Here is an 11,975-nt window from a genome sequence, read left to right on the forward strand (position 1 = left end):
ATAATATATTAGGTCTTTCATATATCCGTACAACAGATGTCTTTCGTTGCTCCATTCCATCTTTCCGCTGCACCTGTAGGAAAATGATGCAGTAATTAAACTAAATCATTTTTACTTCCGGACTTTACTAGGGATTTATATGTTTTTCTCAGTAATGCAACTGATTTCCCAGAGTTATGTGCCCTGGTATGGAAGCACGGAGAAAATACCGGCAGGCGGATTTGGAGGGATTGGGGGGGAAGGCGACGGCCGCGCATGCGCAGTCGCACAGCAATGGGAGGTGGGGCTCTGAACTTGCAGCGCAGTTCCTCGCATGCTGATCCCATCGAGGAGAGATTCGACATACTGTGCCGCTCCCTGTCACTCCAGTAACCGGGTCTGGTAAACCTCGTTAATTAAGTCACATGTAATAATCCTGCACATGGGCATTTCACTTGTAAAATAAGTACCTGAATCATAAATGACTTTCTGCGTAGTCGTGCACTGGTAATTACTTATTTTGCTTTTAAAGTACTCATTTCCAGGCATGACTTTAAGATTCAATAACATTTACATTTACAGCATTTGACAGACGCCCTTAGCCAGAGCGACTTACATAAGTGCTTTAAGACTCTACAATGAATTCTACAATACAATAAAACGTCATTTGCATTGCAAACGCCCCCACGACGATGCATATAAAAAGTAGACTAGCTTTATAATTTACTGGACGATTTTAAATTTATTATACCGATGTCATTTTAACTTATTATTAAACGATAAACGACGATATACGATATACTTGAATGTCTAACAGAATATTGAAATGAGTGAAATACACGATAAATCATATTATATGTAGAGTAAGCATTATGTTATAAATATATACACTCTAAATTACAAAAACACTCAAGAAAAGTAATGTGGGGGGGGGGGGGGCGGGGCGTGTAAAAAATTAATAATCCATAACATAGTGAAATATGTTCCCTTAATATTTATATAATAATAACTCCGTGATGAGAAACTGTTAACTTATTGATTCAGCAGGACCGGTTTACAAGTATTTTGCAAAATTTCAGATGATGCAAGTAATCCCTAAATCCGGAGCGCTGCGTTTACATTATTCATTCTGCGGGGTGTGTCTTGTAGGCTTGTTTTTCAGCGCCTGTATATATTGCGAGGTCTGAGTCAAAGATAAAATGCAGATGGAAAAGGCAAGTCTTTACACATCGGTATAGAAATAACCTCCTCAGATTGACGGGACAGGTCCCAGGCTCCGGCTTCACCATGACACGCAGGCTGGCTGCGCTCTGGCTGACTGCTGCGGCGCTGATGCGGACTGCGGATGCGGTGGGACCTGTGGTACAGTGCGGACCGTGCGACCCGGGGGCGCTGGAGCAGTGCAAGCCGCTGCCGGCAAACTGCGTGGAGAAGGTTCGGGAGCCGGGCTGCGGCTGCTGCATGACCTGCGCCCTGGCAGAGGGAGAACTTTGCGGCGTCTACACCAGGAGGTGCGGCGCCGGGTTAACTTGTCAGCTGCAGCCCGGAGAGGCGAGACCCCTCCAAGCTTTACTGGAGGGACGGGGAGTTTGTTCCAAAACAGCCTGGAAAAAACCGCCACGTTTACCGCCTGCGGGTGAACAAGGTAGGCTGGCTGTTTATGAACACGGCTAAAAGCGGGGTGTTACATTGACAAGCCCGAAATGTGCTGGTGCGGCTGGGAATCTGCTGCGCTGGTGCAATGTGCGCTTTTGGGGGATCTCGTTTGAGTGGCTAATATTGCAGAAGTCAGTAGGCAACAAGTTGGGGAAGAGGACTTTCTATCTTGTCTTGCGGAGATTAGATAGTTGTTTCAGATTCACTCACGTGAAGCAATTGTCACTGGACATACATTGCAAAGCTCAAATTAAGCCGAATATAGCTACAAATTGCTAAACACACAATCGAAATGTTATCATCTAATAGTACATGTTGCATTATTTCCATACGATGAAAAGATTTGTTGTGCAACAGAAGTACAATTATTCTAATTACACTGTACTACTGTTTTCATAGACTGCCTACGGCCAGGTACATCATTAAGCGTTTGTTACTGCCTTGAAATACAGGCTCGAAAAACGATTCTATTCTGATGTCAACGGAACGACTTATTGTTGTGAAATTACAAATTGTTTGAAATATACATTTTGTATATTACGCAGCTGTTCAACTGTTATGAAATTACTCACTTTATTCACTGCTTTTGGGCGCGCAGATAATTGTTAAACGTTCGTCAAGGTGGAGTTGCTGGGCAAGCAAGTGTTTTTTATTTTAAATGAAAATTATAATTATACATTAGAACCGGGTCTTAGCATCTTTACGAGAAACTTGAGCGAAGTATTTACTATTTAGCGACTGCTGTCCGAGACAAAGCCAAGTTGTGTCTTGTCCCTCTGCCTGTGGTACCGCCCTACGACCCTGCGCTGGACAAGTTATTGGAAGGTGGATGTCAACTAGAATGATTCTAATGCAACTCTTAGAATCGTGTTTTACATTATACGATGCAAGACATTTTATTCCCATAAATTATGAATATCGCCATGACAAACTCTTGAGCTTTTAAGGAATTATGCGTCTTGGATGGCTGAAGAGTGTCAGATGACATTCAGTCAGTGACATTGGCTGCTTTTATGTGTTCTGTCGGTAATTTGTGTTGTTATTGATCAGGAATATCCATACATCTAAACGTGACTCGGGAAATGAATCCTTCGCAAGCCAGCAAGTCGTCTGCCTCTTTTATTTAAGATGGTCATGTTCAGGAAAACCAGCTGATCTGAGGTTCACACCAATGTGCAGTGATGGTGGGGGAAATTTATTCTGTATTACAGCTTCCTTTAAAGGGTGTTATAGAGTTTGTGTGTGTGTGTGTGTGTGTGTGTGTGTGTGTTTGTGTGTGTGTTTGTGTGTTATGTGTTTATTGCACTGTGAGGACCAAATATACCCACAATGTGATTAAAAAATGTTATTTTGACATTGTGTGGACGCTTTGTTCGGTCTCCACAAGGGGAAACTCAATTTTAAGCTTGTCATTGTTGGGATTCCGGTTTTTCCCATAGAAATGAATGGGTGGTCCCCCAAAGATTTGGATACAAGTGTGTGTTTGTGTGTGTGTGTGTATTATTTTTGTGGTCCTAAGTGTGTCTGAATTTCTGAGTTTACAGTGATTTGTTAGATTTGTGGTATGTGTGTATGGTGGTGCAGTGGTTAGCACTGTTGCCTCACACCTCTGGGACCAGGGTTCGAGTCTCCGCCTGGGTCACATGTGTGTGGAGTTTGCATGTTCTCCCCATGTCGTCGTGGATGGATGGTGTTATGTGGTATGTCTATTTTCCTGCTAACAAATTGGGGTGGGGGGGGGCAGGCAGAAATTGGATACAAATCGACAATAATTACCAAGCTTTAGGTTAGCCTGCTAATCCCGGGCTTAGGGAACCAGTCAAACGACACCAGGTGACGTCGTCATGGCGATCGACTCGCATGCACTCAGAGCTGCAGGGTACAAGCCGCCTTTTATGATGAGATCACAGACGACACCAGGTGACGTCGTCATGGCGATCGACTCGCATGCACTCAGAGCTGCAGGGTACAAGATGCCTTTTATGATGAGGTCACAGACGACACCAGGTGACGTCGTCATGGCTGTCGACTCGCATACACTCAGAGCTGCAGGGTACAAGCCGCCTTTTATGATGAGGTCACAGACGACACCAGGTGACGTCGTCATGGCGATCGACTCGCATGCACTCAGAGCTGCAGGGTACAAGCCGCCTTTTGTGATGAGGTCACCGACGACAGTGTGCACATGATGTGCTAACAGATGCTAGCACTTACCAGGGAGGCCGAGATGATTGACCTGAACGGGACTGCGTCAGAGCAGTTGGCAATAGTTAACGAGTATATTCCTAAGGAGTCCAGCGGGCAAACCTGCCAGACCATGTAGGTGCACGTGACACACATTGATCTATTGGAACAATTAAGTTATTTTTTCTTCAGAAGTCTATGGAGGCGCAAAACTGATTATGTAAGTCTGGCTACAAGCCATCTATCCATCCATCCATCCATCCATCCATACATATATCCATCCATCCATCCATCCATCTATACATACATACACTTTCTGTGACCACTTGCCATGGGGGCTGGCTGCAAACAATAATAGATAATCCTTTGATTTAGAACTTCTGTCTAAGTTCCACAAATAGATAGATAGATAGATAGATAGATAGATAGATAGATAGATAGATAGATAGATAGATAGATAGATTTTACTGCCATTTGCACAAGCACAGGACAGTATGAGTACGTTGGAATTCTAGTGCGTAGCTCACAGATATAACATTCAAGATAGAAGAGAAAGACAGAAGATAGAAGAAGATAGAAGAAGTGCAAAAAAAGAGCAGCACCATTGATAACAATCGCACACTAATATAAAAAAATAAATATACACATACACTTTAAAAAGAACAGAATCCCACGCTGGATTCTCACAGCTTCAAATATATCTAGTGACCAGGGCAAACTAGTAGCAGCGGTGAGCCTAGAATCACCCACAGCGATGAAGAAGGTGTGCCCTGCCTGAAGATTTCCGGAAGGTTACTGGTAGGTGTCTTGCAAAAACAGGCTACGCATTTGGCGGTTTCAGTTTTTAATTTGTGGAAAGGAAATGACCCCCCCCCCCCAGCACCCCTCCCCCCGACCTTACACACAGTTTCTGTTTTGGGTATATTGAACCCATCACGGATGACACAGATCACAGCCTTCTACCTCATGTGTATCAATGTTATTGTGAATCCACGGGGCAGGTCGGCTGTAATTCAGACAGCTAGGCTGTTCGTGAACGGCAATCTGCCTGACAGATCCAAAGCAGAATTGTGCAAATGCTAGATAAACTTAAATCCTGAAGCACATATATACAGGTTTACATTGTGAATAAATATTGACGTTACGCAAGTTTCCAAAAATGTCTTTTTCTTAAGAGACTGTCCCTGTTTGTCTGCTATTTTTGAAGCAAAATCAACAGATGTGTTTTGACCAATATTTGAAAGTTCCCCAGCCTCAGGAGCCTTGGTTACTAATTGACCCACCAAGAAGGGGAGGGTTTGGAAGTGGCCACGTGTTCCTGGCGCCTCGCAGCCCCACACAGTGGCATCTCCGTCTGAAATCTGCTTCCACTTAGTCTGAGGGCATCCCATTCCTTTTCGGTCTGCTCAGGTCCCCTCACGCTAGCCCAAGCCGTTCGGGAAACCTTCAGGCTCAGAGTACAAATCGAGGCTGAGCATTTCGTCAAAGAGGACAGGGAGAACCCTGAAGCTAGAACAGGATGGCGTCTTTCCACAGAAAGAGGGAGGGACTGACTGCACAGCCAGGACTCCTGTGTCTGTTTAGTACATTCTTTGATTCACGTCCCTTGATTGTAATTGGTCTATTATTTGCGGGTCACTTTCACCAATCAGCGCACAGCTCTCCCACAGAGTGCGCTGTGATTTACTGTGTGGAAAGATGGCAGGGAAGGCAGAGATGTAAATGACAGGTATTAATATCAAGTGCGTCGTGCTCCCCGGTAGGATGCAGTATGCAGAATTAGTAAACAGCCCCCACGTGTGCCCGATGCTGCCTCAATTCTTGATTATTGGTTTCTGAGAAAATGAACTAGAGTTTGGGAAATTAACAAACGGAGAGACTGGTGGGTTATCCTATTAAGGTAAATTAAAGGTTTCTTCACTGCATATGATGGTCACCTTTTGGGGAATCTTTTTTTTTTGTCTGCAAATCCACACTTCTGCTTAAAGCGTATTTTCCTCTCTCTCAGAAATAGTCAGACTCAGTGTCTCATTCACCTCGACACGAATGTCCGCACTTTATGGCCTGTCAGCATGAATGCTGGTTGACTCGACCGCTGAGGCCTGCTCGAAGGCTTCCGTGTGCACGCGTGGATGAGTGCTCCGGCTCTTTCCTATATTTGGTTGCTGTGTTTGCATGTCTCCGGTCAGGCGGACTGTTCTGTGTCTGTAACAATTTGTCACAAATCCTCACCAGTGGTATTTAAATAACTCCCCGGTTCCTTTAAACACGCCCGGAGAGAGGCCTTCTGGGAAGGAAGGGTGGGGGGGGGGGTGCGGGGGCAGGGGGGGACATGTTTTTCTTCGTGAAGATGGCTTGGTGCATCTTTCAGAACCTCTGCATTGAGGTCGGAGCACCGAGGTGAAGAAGTGGCGGTAAAACCAGGCCTCCCCTGTGGTTCTGCAGATGGTCCGGAGCACCCCGGCCTGACGGAGGAGCCAAGCGGTGCCAGGACGGCCACCCCAGAGCCCAGGATCGTGACCAGGGCGCCGGAGCTCAGGGCCCCCCACCTTAACCCCAAGGCGGAGGTCATCAGGAAGGAGCAGACCAAGAAATCCCATAGCTTCAAAGTCCAACCGGTCCCAGAATATGAACACAAAGAGGTGCACAACTTCTCTGTGGACTTCAGGCGGGAGCTGGAGTATGTAAGTATCACGTCCTTCAACTTGGCAAGAAAAAGATCAATGACTTGACGATATTCCCACAGCTCAAGCGGAGTCGTTCTGTTGGTGGCCGCAGTCGCTGGTCCATCTTCAAAGGGTCATGCCAACCCATGTTGCACAGTAGATGAATCTTCCTGCTCATGTGCATGTTTTTGTGTCTGTATGTCCTGGTTTTGGTTGGGTGTCGCACCGGAGCAAATTTTACCCGTTCCGACTCTTTGGTGGCTTGCGGTTTCAGTTACAGGGTTAGTGCTTGGAAGCCAGTGGCTCTCAGGATGGTCAGGCAAACAACAAGCCTGTGCGTCAGCCTCAAAGAGCTGGGCTGCATGAACGCGCCGAAGGGGAGAGCTCCCGCTAAAACAGGAATCTTGCCGTACATGTCACATCATACACTCGTTTAATCCAGTACGTTGTTGGTTTGGGAAAGATTGTTGGTTTTTTGATCCACAACAGTCCTCAGAACTTTTGAGCTGTTGGGCCTGAATCTCCATCTGGGAAAAACCAAACCAGTTTACAATCAGCCACTCCGAGGGAGATGACAGGTCAAACTGAACAAGCTGTTTGATTATTTCCTGAGGTCCGGCAGCCTGTGATGTTTATTTCCCAAAGGACTGGCTTGTTCATCATAACATTGCTTTAAAAAAATGTATGTAAAACATGCCCCATAATTTTGATGTGTCCACATGGGGTAGGCATTCTTCCGTGCACAACAGTTGTGGGAAGGCTCCCAATTTCGCTAATGAAATCCATATCCGTTCAGTGTGGCATGTAAACATGGCTTCCCTCAGACACGTGGTACTGGGTTTGATGCTAGAGTTTGTAAAAGGGCCGTTTACCTCTGCAGGCTCTTGTTCATTGGCTACGTTGAGTTTCTGCTTACCTGCCGCTCGTATGAAGGTTGGATGTAAGTTCCGATGTTGAGTCAGCATGTCAAAGGTCGAAAAGCGGAGGGGCCTTGCAGGTGGCACTCTTTACATCAGAACCCCCCCCCCCCCCCCCCCCCACCCCTGCAGGGTCCATGCCGAACTGCGATGATAAGCATCATGAAAAGGCTGAAGGTCTCAGACACCCTCAACCCAAGACGTCTCAGCATTCCCAACTGCGACAAAAAAGGCTTCTACAAGAAGAAGCAGGTAAGGGTATGACCAGGACAACAACGTCGTTCCAGCCCAACGACGTTAGGCTACCCCATCTGGAGTCATCGGTTCCCTCTGTGGTCCTCCACTCTGTCCGAATCTGCGATTATTCCAAAAATAAAGTTCAAGGATTAGGGGATAGACAGCCAGCCATCCATGCAACATCGATAGCTTCTGATCGAGATACCAGGCATGGCACATGCAGCCAAAACTGCGCGAACCAGGTACAATTTTTCAGGCTAAACTGAATTAGCTTGTCCCTACTGGTGAAAATCAATGACCGAGTGGCGCCAATTGGGTGCATCACATGTCACCAGGCATGGTCACCCGTCACCAGGCAACGGATATGATGCCAGTTGGGTTTGTCAGAGTGGCAGACACAGCAGAGTAGGTACCTGGCCCGGCATCTGGTGTGATGCACGTTGCCACGTTACTGCGCCGACGCAGCTGCGGGTCCGCGAGGTGCCGGCAGCTTCTGGACAGGCCAAATGCACCTGCTTAATGAGAGCTGTCCAGGGTGCTGAAGGATGCAAAGGGGCCGTGGCTGGCAATTGTTTTCCAGCAGATGAATAAGCTCGGCGCAGGGCAGGCGCCGCACTTCGGTTGGCTGCGGCTTCTTGCAACTTTTCTGGTATGTGACGTGACATTCATTGTGGTTTGAAAGTAGCTTTTAATGGACGAAACTTTTAACAACCTGAACTTGGAGTTTTGGTTCTAGCTTAGCTGCAGTGATCCAGTGAATGTTTCAAAGATGTGTATATGTTGTCGAAGACCACAAATAGCTAACAACTGGCTGCACAGGCATTACCATAAATATGGGTCAACTGCAACCCCCTAAAATGCCTCGCTATGTAATTTATTCGAAGCATAGCCGCCTCTGGCATGCGATTGTAGCAATGAGGTTGAAACCAGAGTAGCCATCACCTGAGTCACAGAGTCACAACAAAACACATGTGGTTCAAGTGGATTGTCAGTCTACTCCGTTGATGCTCTTCTACGTTATTATTTCTTCTTTTTACGGCACTGAATTTGAGATTAAGAAAAATGTGGCCACATTTTGACTGCATAGGAGCATAGTCTAGGGGCAGCACAGAAGAGGTGTCTCAGGGTCTTCACTGGGTGCCGGGGGGGCGTTTACGCGAAACAAAACTGTTTTAAAAGATCGGCTCAGGCGACGCTAGTTTTGACGTGGAGGGGCGGGTCCGTCCAGATCCCCGTGGGCCCGAGCGCCTGGAGGCTGGAGCTGAAGGCAGACCCCAAGGTGGTCACCAGCCATGAGGCACCCCACCCATAATTGCTTGAGTCTTCTTGAAAGAGCAGCACTAAATTAAACCCAAGGGCATTTTCGAGATCGCGTGCAGCCCACAATTGGTTTATAATAAATGACTGTCGCAGAAGGCAGTCATATGGATACAGTTACTTTCTTGAGCCATCAAATTACCAAAGTAATATTTATATTACTCTGTGTGTAGTACTTAATGTACACTTTCTCTTTGACCTAAAATCTTTTGAAACCAGGGCAAGGAGACACTTAGTATCTATTTTAAGTAGCATATTGTTTTTTTAAGAAAAGCAGCTAGAAAACCTTAGTTAGAGAAACTCCTGAAGCTGTGAAGGTAAATTTGACCTTTCGGCCCTGGAGTTACTTTCTTCTGAGCAAAACTGAGCAAGACTTCTGATGTCTTTTAAAGAGCCGTCACAGAAAATATCTTGAGATGTATCTTGGAAGTAAAAAGGACGTTAAATAAACGTTAAATCCCACACCCGGTATACAGATTCGCAATTCCCCGGCTGACCACTAATGAAACACTTTGGGCTTTTTTAAGCTATTAGGGAAGATGGACACAGATATAAGCAGGAGGACATATTCTCTCTCTCTCTACTAAGGAGTAGGGGGTCCAAGTTTCCAGTTAGTGGCACCTCCCTCCCTTGGAGAAACGCTGAAACATCCTCTCGTAAAATCATCAGTGGATGGAAATCTGGAGCCACGCAGACCACAATCGTTAAGGCTGACAAATACCTGACTTCTCGAGGCAGACGGGAGGTCTGGGACATCTTGAAAGGGCTATTTAAAATGCTTAAAATAAGGTAACAATGTAACATTCATTAGCCATCAAGGTGCAAACTCGTTAACACCTTCGGGTCTAGCCGGCTCGAGCCTGACACCTTTGTGTCCCCCTCCTTCTCGGTCTCCCAGGAGTGCTGGAATTCATCACGCTATACATTATTAAAAAAAAAAAAAAAAAAAACCCACTGGCCAGTCACACGGCCTCTGTAAATCTCCGTATGTGCCTGTAATTTTTGCACTGGCAGGTATAATAAGCAACAAATTATTTTGAATGCCTGCCAGCTATTTAAAATAGACAGATGGACTTAGCAGTCCGCAAACGGACCAGGGCAAATATTTTAGCAGATTTTTTTTTTTTTTGTTGACTTTTGGCTGTTTTTGTAAAAAAAAAAAAAAAAAAAAAAAAAATGTGGCCTTCTGCTAGGATCATGACGACCCCTTTTGGCCCAAGAATGGAGACCTAGAGTAGAACAGGAGGAGCCAAACGCTCGGATGCAGGCCCTTGACCTGTAGGTTCTGCTGAAGGTGAAGGTGGCAGTCGCCTGACCTCCTAGGATGGCATGTTGGCCTAACCCACAGCAAAGCTGGCCCCAAATTCTGCTGCTTGATGAACACATATCTGAATATAAATGTCTTTGCATAAGGCCATCATTTTTTTTCTCCTAAGTTCAAAGATATGGTCATTGCAAGATATCTGTGTCAAAAGTACAAGCGTGCTAACACTAGCCATTGGTAGGGTTGAATCATCTATTTTTTCCTCATTTTTTTCCTCTCTGCTCCAGTGCCGCCCATCCAAGGGCAGGAAGCGAGGGATATGTTGGTGCGTGGACAAATATGGGCAGACCCTTCCGGGCTTTGACGGCAGCAAAAAGGACGGCACGCAGTGCCAAGGCCTGGATAACAAGTGAGAGGCAGCGTCACGTGACTCAGGACCAGAGACATAAACTTTTGAAGGATCTGCCTGCCTCTCCCACACCATTGGCCGGATCTCCCCGGCCAATGGATTTGCAGGCCGGTGGAGGTTGGGGGAGTCAAAATGATGTCTTGTGTAGACAAAGGGTGTCAGCTCACTTTGCTGGAGAGGGAAAGGTCTCAACCCCAGCGGCTTCATTAAGAACAGGATGCTGGGTGTCAGTGGGCGCGGCAAACATTTCCTGCTTATGAAATGGCAGCGAGGAAGCTGACAGATGCCTGCCTGCGTCTTTGTGCTTTCGGACCCCTGTGAGTCTACGACCGGGAACTGGGATGGTCACACGCCAGATGGTTTCAGAGACTGCTGCATGTGGCACTGGTTGGAGATCTTGGCTAGGTGCCACCCCCCCCCCCCCCCCCCCACAACACTTCTCCTGCCAAAACGCCAGAGGGGGTCAAGATGCAGTCCGGTGACAGTGGAAGATACAGCCCCTGCCAGCTCTCTGCACTCCGACCTCGGTCTGCAGCAGACGGCATGTACGATGTGGCCGACTCGGGCTGTCCGTTAATTTTTCTGTCACCTTAGCAACACACGACTGTGTCCCCCCACACCTACCCCAGCCTGTCACTTGACTTTTCACAATTTAATTGCTTTAAAAATACATGTGCTGTATATTTGTGTGTGTGTGTGTATATATGTATTATATATACAGAAATATATATGTATGCTGGTAGAAATGGTCCTGAACTGTAATTCTCTAGCTACTTCCTGTCCAATTAGCCGTTAGGGAAACGCAGTGGTTCACTGGAACTTACCATCATGGAAACTAAGCAGGACCCACCTAGTGAGGGCGAAAGGTTCAGTTTGTGTGTGTCATGCGAGAGTTGCAGTTTACTGCAACTGGAATGGGAAACCCCCTCGCTTCAGAAACCTACATGTACTTCCAGTCTGGGTTGGATACCCGCTGGTGTGTGAGCCCATGGTTTTAAACCCCTACCGCATTACCATGTTGTTTTCTGTGTGGGGAAAACCGGACTTGGGAAACATGGAGGACCCGTTCATACTCGCTGAGGGCCCTCCTTCATCTTCCCGCCTCTCAGTTCTTCTGTTCTTTTGCTCGCGCAACACAGCAGCAGCGAACTGGCAATAAAATCACCTGTAAACCAGAAATGAATCCCTCCATTTTTGTCAGTTGTGACAGATTTGGGCACTAACAGGAATAAACACTGATCACGTTGCTGATCCACAGGTTTCTGAAGAATATTTACTTTTAGTCAAAATGCCTGGCTAGTGGAGTGGAATATGCTGGTGAATTACAATGTATTTTTCCATATGAT

General features: G+C 46.5%; 1 protein-coding gene across 1 annotated transcript; it reads left to right on the forward strand.

Annotated features, from left to right (window-relative positions):
- Positions 1-1,150: 1,150 nt before the first annotated feature.
- Positions 1,151-11,808, forward strand: LOC125740560 (insulin-like growth factor-binding protein 3). The gene is made up of 4 exons (XM_049011835.1): positions 1,151-1,624; positions 6,265-6,503; positions 7,535-7,654; positions 10,508-11,808. The coding sequence occupies exons 1-4, from the start codon at positions 1,267-1,269 to the stop codon at positions 10,631-10,633; spliced, it is 843 nt and encodes a 280-aa protein (XP_048867792.1). The 5' UTR covers positions 1,151-1,266; the 3' UTR covers positions 10,634-11,808.
- The last annotated feature ends 167 nt before the right edge of the window (positions 11,809-11,975 follow it).

The sequence above is a fragment of the Brienomyrus brachyistius genome, chromosome 4, assembly GCF_023856365.1.
Source record: "Brienomyrus brachyistius isolate T26 chromosome 4, BBRACH_0.4, whole genome shotgun sequence".
In the NCBI taxonomy this organism is placed as follows: domain Eukaryota; kingdom Metazoa; phylum Chordata; class Actinopteri; order Osteoglossiformes; family Mormyridae; genus Brienomyrus; species Brienomyrus brachyistius.

Excerpts from the sequence above, each read along its gene's own strand:
- LOC125740560 (XM_049011835.1), top strand. The coding sequence starts at position 1,267 with ATGACACGCAGGCTGGCTGCGCTCTGGCTGACTGCTGCGGCGCTGATG. Across the intron at positions 1,625-6,264 it reads ACCGCCTGCGGGTGAACAAG|ATGGTCCGGAGCACCCCGGC; the intron begins GTAGGCTGGCTG and ends GTGGTTCTGCAG. Across the intron at positions 7,655-10,507 it reads GCTTCTACAAGAAGAAGCAG|TGCCGCCCATCCAAGGGCAG; the intron begins GTAAGGGTATGA and ends TCTCTGCTCCAG.